General features: G+C 35.2%; 1 protein-coding gene across 4 annotated transcripts in view; it reads left to right on the top strand.

Annotated features, from left to right (window-relative positions):
• LOC141393814 (alpha-tocopherol transfer protein-like) overlaps positions 1-19,470 on the top strand; it is a 63,756-nt gene that overhangs the window by 14,626 nt on the left and 29,660 nt on the right. Inside the window, exons 1-2 of one of the 4 annotated variants that reach the window (XM_073967318.1) lie at positions 9,775-10,515; positions 17,300-17,423. The exons of 1 other annotated variant lie outside the window; for it this stretch is intronic. In XM_073967318.1, the coding sequence (XP_073823419.1) occupies positions 17,420-17,423 (4 nt within the window). In that variant the 5' untranslated portion in view covers positions 9,775-10,515; positions 17,300-17,419. Of the gene's footprint in view, positions 1-9,774; positions 10,516-17,189; positions 17,424-19,470 lie in introns of those variants that run through there. 2 more of the 4 variants (XM_073967319.1, XM_073967320.1) reach the window with 2 other exon arrangements.

The raw sequence follows: 19,470 nt of genomic DNA, 5'->3' as shown, positions 1-19,470 counted from the left end.
TTGAGAATCGTGTTAACATTTGTTGTTATAATGGAGATTTAATCTATTACAACATGCCACTTATCTTAGCCGTAATTGAAAAAGAGTTTTTTTTTTGCACATTTGAGATTTAATTTTCACATAATTGTTGTTTCTTGTGAGATTCTTTAACCATCATCGGAAGATAGGAAGTTTTTTTACTAGTTTCACCTTTGTGTTGAGGCACCCAAGCCACAATTACAAAATCCACATTTTGTGGTATCATGTGTGGCTAGATTTTATTGTAGGCAACCTCTAATGTCTCACTTTATTTCTCGGTAATGTGAATTTCCACAGAAAAACCTCAAACGTGTAGCCAGCAGCCAGACATCAGGTAATAAATAGCAAGCTGAACTTTGATATCTACTAGCAGCACCTCATACTGCCATGATGAAATAAAATTGTTTAGAATAGTTAGTTGGGGAGAATAATCTGTATCTTTATCTACTTACTTAGGTTATTGGGGTGTTAAGTTCATGCAGGGTGAAATTTGTTAAATGTAGTTTTTAAGGCTTACAAGGTTTTAACCTCATTTTTCAAACGAAATGCTCTGTCATTAGGCATTTCTGATTTTTATTAACAAGTTTCTTTAAAAACCCATGATAAAAAAATTAAAAATCCACAATTTTTCGAAAAATATTTTTTTAAAAATCCAAGATTTAAAAAAACACAATTTTTAAAAATATATTTAAAAATGCACGATTAAAAAAAAACTATTATTTAAAAATCAGAGATATTTTAAAAATTGTTTCTTTAAAAATCCACGATTTTTTAAAAACATATTCTTTAAATTATTTAAAAAAAATATTCGATTTAAAAAAATATTCTTTAAAAATACAAGATTTAAAAAAAATATTCTTTAAAAATCCACGATTTAAAAAAAAACATTTAAAACTCCAAGATTTAAACAAATATTATAAAAATCCTCGATTTAAAAAAAAGATTTCAAAGTACAAAAATTTTTTTTAAAAATATATTTTTTAAAAATCCAGGATTTTTTAAAAAATATTTTTTATACGATTTAAAAAAAATATTTTTTAAAAACCCACGATTTTTTAAAATATATTTTTTAAACCTCGATTTTTTAAAAAAATATTTTTTTTAAAAATCCACGATTTTTTAAAAATTATTTAAAAGGCCACGACTTTAAAAAAAAACGAGTTTCCACGATTTTTGAAAAAAATATACATTAAAAATATTTTTAAAAAAAATTCTTTGAAAAATCCACGATTTTTAAAAAAAATCATTTGAATTAAAAAATTTAAAGGTTCTACAAAAACAAAAAACATATTTTTAAAAAATACACGATTTAAAAAAAAAAAATTAAAAATCCACAATGTTTTAAAAAAATATTTTTAAAAATCCACGTATTTTAAAAGAAAATACTTTTAAAATCCCCGTATTTTAAAAGAAAATACTTTTAAAATCCCCGATTTAAAAAAAAAATATTCTTTAAAAATCCCCGATTATAGAAAAAATAATCTTTTAAAACCCACGATTATAGAAAAAAATATTCTTAAAAAACCACGATTTTTGACTTTAAAATCCACGATTTTTTTAAATACATTTAAAAAAATTCCTTAAAAATCCACGATTTTTAGAAGGTTCTTTAAAAATCCACGATTTTTTTTAAAAAAATATGTTTTATAAAAATCCACAATATTTTAAAAAAATATTTTTTAATGCACAATATTTTAAAAAAAAATATTTTTTAAAAAAACGCGTTTTTAAAAAAAAATTTCTTCAAATAAAGAAATACTTTTTTAAAAATCCACAATTTTTTAAAAAATATTCCTTATAAATCACTATTATTAAATAATATACTTTAAAAATCGCGATTTTTATAAAAAATCCAAAATTTTTTAAAAAAATATTCTTTAAAAATTTCGATTTTTAAAAAAAATATCATTTAAAAATAATGGGTTTTAAAAGATATTCTTTAAAAATCCACGATTTCTTAAAAAATATTCTTTAAAAATCCATGAATTTTTAAAAAATATTCTTTAAAAATCGAAGTTTTTTAAAAAGTATTCTTTAAAAAAATATTCTTTAAAAATCTATGATTTTTAAATCAAAATATTTTTAAAAATCAACAATTAAAAAACAACTTCTTCAAATATCACCAATTTTTTAAAAAATATTCTTTAAAAGTCCTCTATTTAAAAAAAATAAAAATCTACGATTTTTCCAAAAAATATTTTTTAAAAATCCAAGTTTTTTCCAAAAAAATAATTTTTTTAAAAATAAAATAATTTTTAAAAATACACAATATTTTAAAAATATATTTTTTAAAAAATCTACAATATTATATATGATGAAAAAAAATTTAAAATCCACGATTTTTTAAAGAATGCTCTTTAAAAATCCACGATTTAAAAAAAATATGCTTTAAAAATCCACGATTTTTTAAAAAATGATCTTTAAAAATCCACAATTTTAAAAAAAATATGCTTTGAAAATCCACGATTTTTAAAAAAAAATATTATATAACACTACACGATTTAAAAAAAATATTATAAAAATATTCTTTAAAAACCCACGATTATAAAAAACATTCTTTAAAAACCCACGATTATAAAAAACATTCTTTAAAAATCCACGATTATAAAAAAATATTCTTTAAAAATCCACGATTTAAAAAAAAATATTCTTGAAAAATCAACGATTTAAAAAAAAAAATCTTGAAAAATCAACGATTTAAAAAAAATATTCTTAAAAATCCTCGTTTTGTTTTGAAAAAAATATTCTTAAAAATCCTCGTTTTGTTTTGAAAAAAATATTCTTTAAAAATCCACGTTTTGTTTTGAAAAAAATATTCTTTAAAAATCCACGTTTTGTTTTAAAACAAAACAAATATTCTTTAAATATCCAAGATTTTTTAAAAAATATTATTTAAAAATCGAAGATTTAAAAAAAAATCTTCCAAAATTAAAGATTTTTTTGAAAAATATTCTTTAAAAATCCACGTTTTGTTTTGAAAAAGAATATTCTTTAAAAATACAGACTTTGTTTTGAAAAAAAAAAAAAATCTTTAAAAATCCACGTTTTGTTTAAAAAAAAAAAATATTCTTTAAAAATCCACGTTTTGTTTTAAAAAAAAAATATTCTTTAAAAATCCACGTTTTGCTTACTATTTGCCACAGTGAATCTAAAAATCCACGTTTTGTCTTGAAAAAAATATTCTTTAAAAATCCACCTTTTGCTTTGAAAAAAAAAACATATTTTTTAAAAATCCACGTTTTGCTTTGAAAAAAAACATATTTTTTAAAAATCCACGTTTTGCTTTGAAAAAAAACATATTTTTTAAAAATCCACGTTTTGCTTTGAAAAAAACATATTTTTTAAAAATCCACGTTTTGCTTTGAAAAAAAACATATTTTTTAAAAATCCACGTTTTGTTTTGAAAGAAATATTATTTAAAAATCCACGTTTTGTTTTGAAAGAAATATTCTTTAAAAATCCACGTTTTGTTTTGAAAAAAAACATATTTTTTAAAAATCCACGTTTTGTTTTGAAAAAAATATTCTTTAAAAATCCACGTTTTGTTTTGAAAAAAATATTCTTTAAAAATCCACGTTTTGTTTTGAAAAAAATATTCTTTAAAAATCCACGTTTTGTTTTGAAAAAAATATTCTTTAAAAATCCACGTTTTGTTTTGAAAAAAATATTCTTTAAAAATCCACGTTTTGTTTTGAAAAAAATATTCTTTAAAAATCCACGTTTTGTTTTGAAAAAATATTCTTTAAAAATCCACGTTTTGTTTTGAAAAAAATATTCTTTAAAAATCCACGTTTTGTTTTGAAAAAAATATTCTTTAAAAATCCACGTTTTGTTTTGAAAAAAATATTCTTTAAATATCCACGTTTTGTTTTGAGAAAATATTCTTTAAAAATCCACTTTTTGTTTAAAAAATTTCTTTCTTTAAAAATCCAAGTTTTGTTAAAAAAAAATGTTTCTTTAAAAATTCACGTTTTGTTTAAAAATTTTTTTTCTTTAAAAAAATCCACGTTTTGTTTTGAAAAACATGTATTCTATTTTTTAAAAATCGACGTTTTTACTTTGGACTGTACCTTCCCAAAAAACAACAATCCATTGTCGTCATTGCAATATTGTTTATGTGCCATAAAATTATAAAATGAATATAAAATAACCTTTACAATGTTCAATGAACCCTGGAGTGTTTTGTTGTTTTTGTTATTTTGAGGTAACCTCGACTGCATACAATTCCAATTAGCAGCATCAGAGATGGCTTTTGAAAGCAGCATCACTTCCTTGAAACGTAAAATTACATTGGCAAGATACCCAAGCTAAACACAATGTCAAAGGGGTTATATGTAAAATTTTGGGAAATATATGTACGTACAGTGGAACCAATTATTACTGACCACTTCTACAAATCATATTTTTAATGTTCCTGTTTATATTTTTAAGGAATTTTCTAAATCGAATTATGCTGAGGTGTTTTTGCCACTTAAAACCAAGTCGAGACGATCAGAACATTTTCTTTGTCTTTACCAATAAATAATCGGCATGTCCTATAAATTGGAATTGTAGTTAAAGACAACTCGTAAATCTTTAATCCGAGATTTGCATTGGCTGCCCTGCAGTGGTAGAACTGTAAGTTTCCAGATTTAGTATATCTTCTCTATCCAATGTTAAGAGGCTGATGGGTGCCTGATAGTTGGAATCCATAAGAAGTTCAACACATAAAACCTTCTCGAAACCGCCAGCCACAAGGTTTTTGCCCAAGCATGACCATCTTTTCTAGAAAGTTCAACGCATTTCCAACTAGGAACATATCCATCCTGTCGAAGGGGGTTTTACGATATATGTACATCGGAATTATTAGGGAAAGCCTGAGGTTTAATTACGGCATTCGATTCGATCGAGTATTTGCTCGTTAATGAAAAAGTCGAACTATGAAAACCTATTCGTGCCACCAACCGACATTTACTAAGGTAGATGCATTAGCAATCTGTTACAATAATGCCAAAAAGTTTTACAAAAATTCCGAAATGTTTACCCAAAGAATTATTTAACGAATTCAACAAATACATATTTAAATTTTTACATTAATAATTTAGTTTTTACTTTAAAATAAACACATTTTTACTATCTACCTTCATAATGTTCTTTGAAGAACACATAGGTTTTCATAGTTCGATTTTTTCATTCACGAGCAAATACTCAATCCAATCGATTGCTGTAATTAGGCCCCTAAGACCATTCTCTCCCATTTTCGAATACTGTTCATTTGATGAGAAGAAATACCAAAACATATCGGGAGTGCATATGCAATTATCGGTCGAATTTGCTTATAGATCAGTAATTACACTTCCTGAATAAGAGTGCCCGAAAATCTTATTACACGTTGTATTCCCTGAAAATGTCCTATAAATTGGAACTTGTGCTGAAAGACAACCCCTTGATCTTTAATCTCATCTGAAATTTGTATTGACTACCCTGCAGTAGTAGAACTGTAAGTTTCCATCCAGATATAGTAGAACGCATTTCTAACTAGAGGTACGCCTGTTTATCCATCGTAGTTGTGAGGCAGCTTCCTAGACAAGACTTAAAAAAAACATCCGAATTCGTTCCATTTGATGAGCAAAGATGCCATAGCTTTAATAATTTGATTTTTTTATTCCTTCTTTAGTCCTGTTGGGAACATAGGACTTCTACAAAGTTATTCCATCTTAATCTATCATGACATAATACTTTAATTTCATCGAATGATTTGTTTGTCTTCTTCAGGTCTGCATGCAATGTTCTCCGCCAAGTATTCTTTGGTCGGCCAGTGCGCCTTGCTCCTTGGGCGTTCCATTCAAGGGCTGCCCTTGGAATAGCTTCTGGGGGCTTTCGGATGGTATGTCCAATCCATTCCCGCCTCATGATTTGCTTTCCAATCTTCTCTTCATTAGTCAAGGTAAGCAGATCGGCATTGGAAATTGTTCTTGGCCAAAATATTCCACATATTATCCGTTGGCATTTGTTGACAAAAGTTTCCAGCCGTTGGGATATGCTCTTAGACATGAGCCATGTTTCGCTACCGTATAAAAGTGTGGACTTAACGCATGAATTAAAAAGTCTTATTTTTGTTTTAAGGGAGATCTGAGTGGCCCTCCAGGTGTTGTTTAGACGACCAAAAGCAGATCTAGCTTTTTTGAGTCTGTTTGTTACATCTTCTTTCGCGCTGTTGTTGGTTGCCATTATACTTCCCAGATAGCAGAAATTGTTCGAATACTCGTAGCTAATTATGTGATTTTCAATCACGAAGTGGTTGTCTATTATGTTGTTTAATCACATCGCATATGTTTTTTCTGTATTGATTTCAAGACCGACCTTTTTTGCCATGTTAACCAGGTCATTAAGTTTTCTCTGCATAGCTGTAAATTTATGAGACAGTAGACATATGTCGTCCGCATAATCTAAGTCTTCTAGATGTTGGTTGACAATTCCTCTTTTCTGCTTGCTCAATTTTATCATTATCTCGTTAAGAACGACGGCAAAAAGTAGTGGTGATAGTGGGCAGCCTTGTTTTACACCGGCGTTGGTACAAAAAGGTTCGATGATCATCCCATTGTGCCTCACATGCAAAGAAGCATTTTGGTACATCGCTCGTATTAAATTAACAATTTTTTCTGGAACGCCCTTCGAGTACAATGCATTCCATATTGCTGTCCGCTTTATCGAGTCAAGAGCTTTTTTGAAGTCAACAAAAACGAGATAAAGCGGACATCTCCTTTCTACAGACTGTTCCATAATTATTCAGAGTGTGTTCGTTTGATCCAAGCAGCTTCTATGGGGCCTAAAACCTGTTTGTTCTTCTCTCAATGCTTCTTCAACACAATTCAATCTATCGTTTATGATGGTAGCCATTGTCCCTGTTCCCGTACTTTTTAAAGTGGTAAAAGTCGTAAACGATTTTCATATAAATTTTGTGTACGGGAACGCAAAATGTATAAAAGGGGTAAAAATTGTAAAAACTTTTTAGTTCTGGAACAGAGCTATTATTTTATATATGGTATATAAAAGTGTTATACCCCTCCAGTTGTTGCAATCTGTGATATCGTTCTTTTTGGGGAGTTTCATAATGGCTCCTTTTGTCCTGGAAAGTTTTCATGCGTCCATGCATGTTGTACATATGGTGCGAGTATTTTCGCTGCTGCCAAGGAGTTTGTTTGGAGCATTTAACTTTGTTATGACGCTTTTTATTTCGTTGATGTCGGGGGTGGCCTCAATGATGTTGTTGTTAATTTCTGGGCGTACTATTACTTCGTAACGAGTAGGATTGTCGCCATAACTTATACTTTCAAAGTGTTGTTTCCACCTTCTTCTGTGTTCTTCTGTTGTTGTAGTGTTGTAATCAGTTTGCCGTTGGTGTCTTTTATCAGTTGGTTTTTGTGCTTATTGCTATTTACTATATGACCGATTATTTGATGTAGTTCTCTCATGTTGTTGGCTCCGGCAGCGGTGTCCGCTTGGCTGGCTATGTTCCTTAGATACGCACATTTATTATTTCTGGCCGATTTTTTAACTTCCTTTGCAACCTCTTTATATTTGCTTATAAAGACTTTGTTGTCGTTCTTTTGTATTTTTAATTGGTTCCGTTTCTCTATTAGGTTCCAGGATTTTATGTTTCCTTTCTGTATATAGCCTATATTGCTCTCTCCAATTTCATTTAGTAGTGTACAGGTTTCTTCCCATGTTCGATTGTCTGATGGTACACATCTTTCTAACGTTTCTCCGACTTCGTCGTTTTTCACAGTGTTACGCAAGATTGCTACATTAAGGCGTTTTTTGTATCCTTCTTTGTTCCTTCGAATAATCTTTTGTAGTTTTATTTTTATTGTGGCTACCACTAGTTCGTGGTCGCTGTCCATATCTGCTCCTCTTTTGGAACGTACGTCCTCTAAGCTCCTTCTCCATTTGCCGCTGATACATATGTGATCTATTTGGTTTTTAGTACTTTCATTAGGCGACATGGACATTTGTGTAAATTTTTGTGGGGAAATATTTAGCCTCCTATTACAAGATCAAACGTTTGACATAGCTCAACAAACCTTTCCCCTTTAGAGTTTATCGCACCAATTGCATGTGTTCCCATAATCTCACTCAATCCCGCGTTGTTGCTTTCTATTTTTGCGTTGAAGTCTCCAGTGAGTATTATTATATCTCTTTTTGGGGTCTGGTGTAGGGTGGTTGTGAGCTGCTTATAAAATTCATCTTTAATTGCGCCCTCAGCCTCTTCCGTCGGAGCGTAGCATTGGATTATAGTAATGCATTTCGTTGCTTTGGTATAAAATCGAGCAGCAATTATACGATCTGAGACAGGGTCCCAAGATTTGAGAGATTGGCCATGTTGCTTCGCTATCAACAAGACCACTCCGCTTTCATGCTTCAAGTCTTTACCACTATACAACACGACATTACCATTTTTTGTCGTGATTTTGTTGCTCTTGAGCCATCTCATCTCACTTATTCCCAGAATAGCATTTACTCAATTGTTTCTTAAGCTGCGCTAATCTTGATGTCTTTCTCACCGTTCTTACGTTCCATTGTCCTATTCGTATCCTTTTCCGTGTGCCAATAGTCGTCATCGAGTTGGGGGGTTCATTTACGTTTATTTCTGTAGAACTTTCTGTAATCGTTGTGAATTTCGGATTAGTGGGTGATTGGCCTGCTGAATCCTATGATGGTACTGGGGCTGCCAGATTAGAGATGCCATCCCACCTCACTCATTCACATCTATAAAGCGAACCGCTTGCTTTAAGACGTCCGTATTTCCGCTATACTAGTGCCGCTTGCACGGGTTTCGTTACGCCACCCGCTAACCAAAGATATCCATACCGGTCGCTGCGACTTCTGAACATCATTTGTACTAAGGGACCAGCTGCCGTCCCCTAGGCTTGATTTTGGTCACCCTCGGGTATTTTATTTCCCCGATATCCATCTTGCATTATCTGCAAGTAGAACGTCCCCAATCCGCCAATGGGAGGGTCCCGATGGGGTATCTAGCAAACCCCACACGGGGTTGCTTATCCCAGATAAAGCCACTGGTCGTTTAAACGCCACAAAAAATGGTTGCAAAAATTGACGTAAAACTCTGGTTTTTTCGAATATTTTTGTGGGGTTTTTTGCATTTTGTTATAGAATTGTCTGTTATCTGTTATTTCACGCTTATAACGCTTCATTTGACCTACCCATTTCCACGCAATTGACCTAAAACCCAAGCTAAATGTAGAATCATATAGGGTCAGCGATTTGTTAGGAATATAGTAAGAGTATTTTCTCAATCAAAAACCAAGGGATTGGCATGTGAGAATACACCAATATTACCCTCCAAAGTTTTTGGCACTTTTAAAAGAACGCCCGATTGCAGGAAAACTATACGTTTTAGAGAAAAAAGTTATTTTTTAAAAAATGCTTAAAAAGTCTCAAAAATAAAATATTCATAAACAATTTTAAGTTTTCTCGCAAAAAAAATTCTCGGCGCTAAGTGGGTTATAGATCAGTAATTTCACTTCCTGACTAAGACCGTTCGCAGTCTTATTATAACGCTGGTATACCCAGAACATGTTCTTTGCATTTGCCAAAATATAATCGACGTGTCCTATGAATTGTAACTTGAAATGAAAGACAACTCCTAGATATTTAATCTGATCTGAGATTTTTATTGGCTGCATCACATCTTCCGGCACTAGGATTTGGTCCTTTAAACATAATGGCTTCACATTTGCTGATATTAAGTCTCAACTTCCACGCACTGAAAAAGAGATATTTATTAATATTATATATATATTGGTTATACTCACCTGAGTCCCACTGTAATGCACTTTATAATCGAACTTGTCAACACAATGACCTCCCTACTTCATTCTCTCCATGTCTCTCCCTGGTTCTCTTGCCATTATTATTTTTTTATAATTTCCTCAACGTCATAGATGTTGTACCTACTTCACTGCCACAAATCAAAGTAACCAGTGAGTGGGTCACACAGGTCGAGCACTACAATTGCGTGTATACGGTTTATTACAAGCAATTCTGTTGTTGTTTTTTTTTTTACTTCAAACATATTCTCACCTTGCTAACTAGCCAGCCAGTCCCAGCCATCTAGCTAGCCTACATTGGCATATTAAATCGAGTTAAGTCACAACAACAGTAATAACAACAACAACAGCAACTCAAAACAGCCAAGTTCAATTTACGTTTACATTCAATATAATCTTGGGAGTAGACCATCTACTTGGCCAGTTTCATCTTAACTTTGATACGAAACGCACGTTGTCGCCGTCCAAAAGCAAACAAACAAAACAATCAACGAACCAACCGTCCGTCAAACGTGGTCAAATCTAGTTTCGTCGCCACTGCAAGTGAAACGTAAAACTCGTTTTTTTGTTTTTTTTTTTTGGGGAACTGTTACTTCTTTATAAAGGCGGCTTCTCCACTATTATTCCCCAAAAACTTATCTACAACTTCCGACGTGTTTTCTTTGTGGTGTGTAAAATAAAATAAAAAAAAAATATTGAAAATTTTTAACATTGAAATTGTAAAGATAAGAAAAAAAACATGAAAAACCTTCACAAAATAAAATAAAATCTGGTGGATTGTTGCAACTCCGTGTATGCAGTTCATTATGATTTGACTTGTAGATACAGTACAAGTGAATGACTACGTGATCAGAATGCATTCCCATAAAATAATTTAAATACCCAAATATTTTTTTACAAAAATCTTAAAATTGTGTTTGAAAAAAAATGTAGAAAAATATCTTAGTGTATACAAAACTTTCCCTTTGTTCTTCGATATCTAAGAATTGAAAAGTTTTATACCCAGTGTTTTATATCTTGAATCTTCGGAGTTATATATCAGATATTTTCTTCCAATCACCACAATCGAAAAGTGTTCATAATGCAACAAAATTTTAGATAAATTATGTCCGAATAATAAATCTTTTTTATAAAGAAAACAGCGGCTATGACTATTAAAAAAAATATATTTTCCAGGAAAGCTGGAATTTTTAGAGGATTTTTTATACAAATTTTTTGAAACCAATATATTTGCATTTTGGGTTTATTTCAAGAGCTGAGAATCCACGCCTCCCCATTGTCGAATTCTTTCCATTTGATAAGAAGAGACACTATGGGTCTAATAATTTGTTTATGGATCAATAATTTCACTTACTAATTAAGACCATCCCGACAAACTTATTACATATACGATTTATGTCAAAATATAATCGACATGCCCTATGAATTTAATCTGATCAGAGATTTGTATTGCCTACACTGTAGTGATAGAACTGTAAGTTTCCATTCAGATATAGTTGACCTCCTCTACTTCTACTAAGACTTCATAAGTTGCTCAACACTAAAAACCTGCTAGTTTGGTCCTACTAGCTTTGTTGTATGCCCTCCTACTGGTTTTCCTTAGATTGGTTAAATCCTTGTTCCACCAGACTGGCTGAGATCTCCTACCAGGATACGTTAATGGGCAGGTCTTCTCATAGCAATCTTGAAGAACCTTTGTGAATGTCGATTTCCCCTATTGTTCGAGGTTCAGAAATTTCACACAACCTGGAAGTGACAAGAGATTTAAAAGATTCCCAGTTGGTCCTTCTTGGACCAACAAGAGACATGAAAGTGTATCGCTCTGTGGTCCGAAAAGGAGCACTCCTCCGATACTCTCCAGTCTGTTACAGAAGTATCTTCCATATTTGTAAGGGTTAGGTCTATCACCTCCTCCCTTACCCTATTACGGAAATTGGCAGTATTGCCATTATTAGCTAAAATAAAATCGAATACGGACCCCTTGCATTTGTGTCACTGCTCCCCCAGTGAAAGTGATGTGCATTAGCGTCACAGCCCATTATCAAGTTTGCACTGCTCATCGTCTCCTCCACTAGCTTCCGCAGCAGTCTGCTGGGTGGGTCAGGTGCTTCATACGGCATGTAGACCGAGGCTAGTACCAAGGCTCTTCCAGAACCTACTTCTAGCCTCACTACTGTCGTATCTCCATCACTGTAATTGTAGAGTTGAATAAGGTTTAAACTTTTCTTAGCTACTATACAGGTTCTTACCTTCTCCCCGTTGTGTGCGGAGAATATAGAATAACGCCCATCGTTTAGCCCAGAAACCCTATTTTTATAGAGACAGGGCTCCTGGACCAAAGCGATGTCTACTTCGGTTTTTGTGAGGGAGATGTGAGAAGTTCGGCAGCCGCAGCCCTGCAATGGTGCAGATTTATCTGCATCACTCGGAGCCCTTGCTGCCGAGCCTCTCTACTGTGACTTCGCGGCACGGAACCGAAGCCAATCAGACCCGAAGTATAGTTCCCCCTCACAATCCTATATGTCGCTGGCGCTTTTGTTGTCCATGGCGAATTTCATTTCATCTTTCTTGTAAAGAGTACACTAATCTCCAGCTAGCAGTAGAGAGACCCCTATTCTGCTTCTGGATCATCTTCAGCACATCCGATACATCCTGATCCGGAGGTGGCACCCATGCTGTGGCTCTGCGTGGTATCTCGCTAGTAGGCACCGCGGCTAGCTTGCAAACTTCCCAGAGTGCGCCCGAGCCATCAACCGTTCGGATGAGGAAATCTTTTGATTGAGTTGATGTAGGTAGCCTTGCCAAAGGCTGTCATACTAGCGTCTATCTCGTCAGAGGTTATGGCCTTCCTCAGAAGACGTTCAACTAGCAGCCATTGATCGTCACTGATCCAACCGTCTGGATCAGCCCTATTAATGCCTGCCACCTGAAGGTCCTCCGGGGCAAGCTTCTTGGAAATAGGCGCTGGTTTCGATGTCCCCCCAACAGTAGGCTGTAGGAGCTTCGAACTAAATCTTCCTTCGCAGGCCTTCTCCGGCTGTTGAGCGAGGGTGAGTGGTTGTTCGGCTGACGGTCCACCATCCTTTTGGCTGTGGGCTGTGGACGCTCCGAAGACCTAACCCGCTTAACGCATGCCTGCTGCGGGGAGGTTTTTGGTTTGCCACTGGCCTGCCTAGCGGTTTAGGGACCGTCAGTCGTTCCAACCACCCGACCTCCTGCTTCTCCAACGCCTCTCACTCCTCCAACTCCTGAGGGGCAGGGCTTCTTGGGATCCTTCGGTGCCGCAGCTTCCTGTTTACCAGAACTCTGCATCGTCGAGGCTCCCAAGCAGTCTCCACTCCTATTAGATGTCGCCTTGTGCATCTGCTTTGCCCGTGACTATCCCTTTTTCCGCTTTGACATCGAGACGGGTGTTACCTTTGTGGGTAACGACCGCTGTGATGTCTTCGGGGCCGGAGGCATCCTTCTGCTCGTCTCCGCCGCAGTCACCGCTGGTGTCCGCAAGGAGTTCGAGCAGCCTGACACTTCCGAATTTAGTGTTTTCTCTGGAACCGCTGCACTCTTACCAGCCTTTGGGTTGGAGGGTGCAGTTGTTCCAGGAGTCGGAATCCGATCAACCAGAATGGGGATCTTCTCCATGTAAGGGTACTTGCGCTCAAGTCTCCTCGCAATTCGAAGCCTCACACCGATTAATCGGAATTCATCTTGACTTACTTCAGTTGGGTCTTTGTCAACGAATTTGTTGCAATATTTGGCAACTCTTTTGAACTCGTGTCGGTCTTTCTTTTCCTTGGCCTTACTGCCCATGTTGGTTGAGGTCATAGTGGAGGGTGTCACTTCCTCCAGTACGACTTCTTCCTCCATGGCGTCTTGCCTCGGAAGGGAAGGTCTATCGGTTCCGACCGATGAATTATCCCCCAGGGGAGTTGGACTCACTAAGGTGAGGTTAGAGATCCCCCCTTGGAGTGGGGAGAGCGCTTGCTGGGATGTCCGAGATGGGATGACTTTAACATCCATCTCTTCGTCCGACATAAGGGATTCGTCTTCCCAGTTCCAGGGGGACTCTCCTGACTCAATCTGTGGGTCTCTCTCTGCCCCAGGAGATCGAGCAATTCCTTGCTCTGCGTGAGAATATCTTGACTAATCCTGTCCATTACCGAGGTCATCAGGGTCTCGTCCCCGCCCAGAGGTTTTTGTGGCCGTTCCATAGTCGCACTTGGTGCGGCGTTGTCCATTTTAGCTAGGGTCGATATCGAGGGTGAAATTGTTTTTGTTTTTGTGGGGTTTTTAGTTTTATTTGTAATATTATCCATAGAGAAAAATGTTTACTGGGGGAATTGAGGACAGCCATGGCATAGCCCCCCTTACCATGACTAGGGTACTAATTACTCGTGGTGGTGCCCAGGTATCACACGAGGCTCCGTTCAAATACAGTTGGTACCCTAACTGCAAACCGTAAGAACACCGATGGGCACGAGGTCGCTTAACACCCCGGTGTTAGGGGATCTCTTTTGAGGTAGGAGATCGAAACCTGGGATAACCTTTGGTCGTACGCAACCTTATATTTCCGAGGCAGTACACTTGAAGTGCAGAGTATGCAATTGAAGTGCACTGCCTGGTCAAGAAGAAAGTTGCGAACTTAAGCCCCCACATCGCTTCAAGATTGTTATCCCCCGGTGCTTGATAGTTGGACTCTATGAAAAGTTCACCACTCTAAAACTACTCGAGACTGTAAGCCACAAGGCTATTGGCCAAGTTCAACGTATTTCTAACTAGAAACACTTCTATCCTGTCGAAAGGGTGTGTTACTATATACATTGGAAATGTGAGGCAGACTCCAAATAAACTCCTCATTTAAGTGGAGTCGTATGCCTACACAAGAATTCAAAACTTCTCTCTTCCGTTGTCGGATTTTTTTCATTTGATGTGAAGAGATACCTATGCCTAATTTCACTCCCTGACTAAGACCAGCTGACAATCTTATTAATTCCCTGGTATGCCCTGAACATTTTCTTTGTCTTTGCCAATATATAATCGACATGTTCTCTGAATTGGAACTTAGAGTGAACGACAACTCCTTAATTTTTGAAGTAATAAGCTGAATATTGGACTCGATGAGAAATACAACACATAAAACCTGATCTAGACTGTGAACCACAAGGTTATTGCTCAACTATGACTGACGCCTTTGCTAGCAATTTCAAACGCATTTCTAACTGGGAAAAAGTCTATGCTATACCAGGAGCGCTTATGCCATTATATGTCTAACAATTTGCTTATAGAACAGTAATTTCACTTCCTGACTACCTCCCGACAATGTTTCTATACGCTAATATAATTTTCTTTGCCTTTGCCAATATATAATCGACATGTCCTATGAATTGGAAGTTGGAATTGAATTTTGTTTTAGATGCCGTACAGTGGCAGAAATGTAAGTTTCCATCCATATACCTTCTCTTTATAAAGTTATAAGACTGACGGGTGCTTGATAATTGAACTCGATAAGAAGTTCAATCCTTAAATAGAAATTTTATTCTATAGTCGGATTCGGTCCATTTAATGTTAACATACCGGGAATGCGTATGCAATTATAGGTCGAATAATTTGCTTATAGATCAGTAATTTCACTTCCTGACTAAGACCGTCCGACAGTCTTATTAATTCGCTGGTATGCCCAGAACATTTTTTTAGCCCTTGCCAATATATAAGCGAAAACTTCTGAATTTTTAATTTGATATGAAATTTGTATTGACTGCCCACCAATTGTGATTGCCTTCTCACATCCTCTGGTGCTGGGATAAAGATACATAGTTCTTTCTTCTTTATTTGCAAAGGCAGCTTTATGGGGTTAGTTTTTGATGGGAACTATAAATATTGTCATTTTCCCCAAAAATCGCCTTTGAACTTTTTTGAATTTTCGAGTTTGAGCGACTTGACCGCGGAAAAATTGAGTAATCCTTCGTCTATATCAGCATCCGACAAAAAGGGGCACACGTGCCCTTGATGAGAATAACAACAGAACAACCACCACTCAGAGGGTTCTGTCGCTTGTTTCAATGATTTTTAATTTTAGCAATGCATTAACGCACACGCTGTTTGTGAAGAGAGCTAGAGAGAGTCGAATGCGTGAGGCCGCGAACAATGCGTTTGTATTAGTGCCGATACCTGGTCTATATCTTCATTATACCAGGAGGAGGCATTGTGACTCACAAGAGAGCCCATTTGCTCTAAGTGAGCGTAAATTTGTTATCGCTCACAGCCTGTGTAGATGCTAACACGTTGTGAACAACAACAAATTTACGCTCATTGAGAGCACAAGAGAGACCCAAAAATGTTCTCTGCCTCACTCTGCATTATACTATGTTTTGTGCTCAATCATTGCCCAATTACAGGTCCTGCAGCAAGCGAATTCAAAGAAAAACGAAGATTTTAAATGTCAAAATTCATAAACAGAGGCGAACTAATGTTTCGAGGCGAATTTCTCAGGTAGATAGAATTGAAATGACAAATATGAATTGTGACAGCTCAAATCGAAATCATCTGATCATCTGAAAAAATTGTATCGTAGTAAAAAGTAGTAGCTTCTTGCAGGTTCTGGAACAGAGCACTGGTATGCTTAGAACACTTTCTTTGCCTTTGCCAATATAGGATAGATATGGCCTAAATATCGTTCGACAATTTTACTAGGTCTGTACGACAACCCAAACATTTGTACAAATTCGTACAAATTTTTACTGAATGCTGTTCGATAACAAAATTATCCAGCAAAAGGCAGCTAGTTGGGAGAGATTTTTGAAGAGTTCTGTGACTGAGAACATGCAATTTTTTGCTGGGAAAATTTGTCCCGTAAAAATTTGTAAGTTCGGCGGGCTGACTTTTAATCAGCTGTTTAATGTAAACAACATGAAATGTTAACATTTTTGACCAGGAAAATTTCACATTTTCAATTTTTTTTAGATTTTAAAGCGTTGTGGATAGGATTACTGCTTTAAATAAGTCAAATGCAATTTTAAAATTGATGTTTTTGTTCCATTTGGTTTAAAATATCAAAAGAAACAAAAGCAATTTTCATACATTTTCGAAAACAGCTGATTTTCTTGCAAAATGTTGTTCCATAACTTTCTGCACTTTTTCTAGCTTGAGAGAGTAAAATTATGTCAGGATGCCGTCAGGCCCGTTGGGATGAGCCGCCCGTCGGACAACTTTATCATTTTGTTGCATTGTGTACATTTTTTGAGGTTATGGTGAAAATTTCTTGTATCAAAATACAACTAATCTTCTATCTGTAATCTAATTGTCAATACTGAAATCACAAAAAATGAACACTGAAATTATTGACAGAAAAATTACAAACTGAAAAAAATTCCAAACATTTACAAAAACAACAACATTTAATACAATACACTTCAAAACAAAACACTTAACGGCATTTGATATCAAACATCTTACAGATTTATAACTACATAAACAAAAAACAAAAGTAAAAACAATCACAAAAACAACAATAACATCACACACAACATAAGCAACAACAGAACAAAACAAGAACACCAGCAACCAACCGCGTCATCATGAGTAAGTAACAAAACTTTTTTCACTGTCATCAAACGATTAGCAAGCAGCCGCCGCGGCCCGTTATTCTACTAACATTTAGATATTTAGATGTTCTATCAATTATTTGCAACAGACCTGTTTGTCGTTATGATTAAAGGTTTATTTGAGTTTTTTAATTGAAGTTTAATTTAAGTTTTTGTTTTTAATATTGGAAACAAACTTTAGTATATAATCTTGATTGAGATTTATGACATGCAACTTTCCTTGATTGCAAGGTAATTTGCATAGTCAATAGTCACACGCGCAAAATTTGCGGTAAAGAAAATTTAGTTTTTGGGAGATAGCGGAGAGGAAAGAGCCCCTCTGTACTCGTTCGTCCCCGCTCTCACCCAAAAACTCAATTTTCTTTACCGCAAATTTTGCGCGTGTGGCTACTGACATAGATGGATGTGAAGGACGCAGAAAAAAATTGTTGATTCGTTTTTTGTTAAACCCAGTTCAAAATTCTGAGGAACTGTGGTAATTTATAGCACGGTTACATTAGAGTTTTTTGCCGGGTTAACCCACTTCATGAGGATTTATTTGACGTTTGCGCTATGGAATTGACATTTGAAACCCAGTGGGTTTGTTAAATCCGGTTAAGTGTAACCGGGGTATTAAACGAGAAACGGACTTGAGATTAGCCTCGATTTTATAGAATTTCTCTTAGACCAATAAATTTCCCCACATACCGTTTTTATTGGAGTAACCCAAAGAATCTCATCTAAAATCATCATCTGAAGTCATGGTCAAATTCAGCTAGAATGGCACACGTGTGTTAAATAATCGCAGAAAGTGGTTATTTTTCTGAAAGAGTATCCTCTCGATATGTAACCCCCCTAGAAGCAGTACATGACCAGGATTAAGCCCTGAGTACATAAGCAGCCTCGCCTGCCAATTTCGAACAAGGTTGCCCTTTTCTTTTTTATTCTTTTATTTTCATTAGCCAACTGTCAATTCCATTGCGCAAACGTCAAATGAAATCTAATCGATTTCAGATTAGTTTTCATTTGACGTATACACAAAGGAATTGACAGATGAAATCGAGTGCATTTCGTAAATGTAAACATTGTATTAGTCCCGGCCCACACTAGAGTGATATGCATAAAATAATTTCATGAAATTAGACGTTCTTAGATCGAGTTCCTCACTACAGTAATTTCATAAAATTACTATAGTATGGAACTCGATCTAAGAACTCCTAATTTCATGAAAATATTTCATTGAACTCACTCAAGTGTAGACCGGGACCATGGTGGAATAATAAGGTGTAGCGCCAAAAAAAGCTGATCTTCATACCAGTTGTCAAAATACGTTATTGTGAATAAAATCACATACAAAATGTAAACAAGCAATTCACAGTAATGCATTATTGTGAGCAAATTTGACGTTTGACATGATTTGATGTAACACCTTCTTATTCCACCATGACCGGGACTTATGTCAGAAATAAAGCAGGAAAGCAAGGCAAGTAGGTGAGACAGCTTATGTACCTAGGCCTTGAGTGCTAAAAATTTTAAACCGATGATGAGTAAAGTCCTAAACACATCCAACGTTTCAGCAAAGTTGGACGTCACTTCTGATAGACGAATAAAAGAGCAAGGGCAAACCGGATTAAATTTTCTTTATTCTTCTATCCGAAATGACGCACAACTTTACTCAAACGTTGGATGTGTTTAGGGCTTAAGGCAGAAGAAGCTTGCGACCCACAAATAGAGAAAATTAATAAAATCATAGTGTGTGTGATAAAACAAAAAATAACGCCGAGACAAAAAATACGAATCTGAAGAACAGTTTTCGGAAAAATGACAATTTATTAGACGAGAGGGACTATGTGTCCAATAAATAGGAGTGTATGGCAACTTACGAAGCTGCGGTATGGATTGTCACATTGGATCCAAAACAGTTATTCCCGGTTGACAGTGATGTCCAGTTGACGGTAGATTTGGATATCAAAATGAACCGTTTTGAGGTTGACTACAATAAAACAGATACATGAAATGCTGACATCGTCCTCTACATCTTTGGT

Source organism: Musca autumnalis, unplaced genomic scaffold (genome assembly GCF_047663935.1).
Source record: "Musca autumnalis isolate F117 unplaced genomic scaffold, ASM4766393v1 scaffold_2, whole genome shotgun sequence".
NCBI classification, from domain to species: domain Eukaryota; kingdom Metazoa; phylum Arthropoda; class Insecta; order Diptera; family Muscidae; genus Musca; species Musca autumnalis.
The sequence above is the reverse complement of the archived record's forward strand: the minus strand, read 5'-3'. Positions and strand labels throughout refer to the sequence as shown.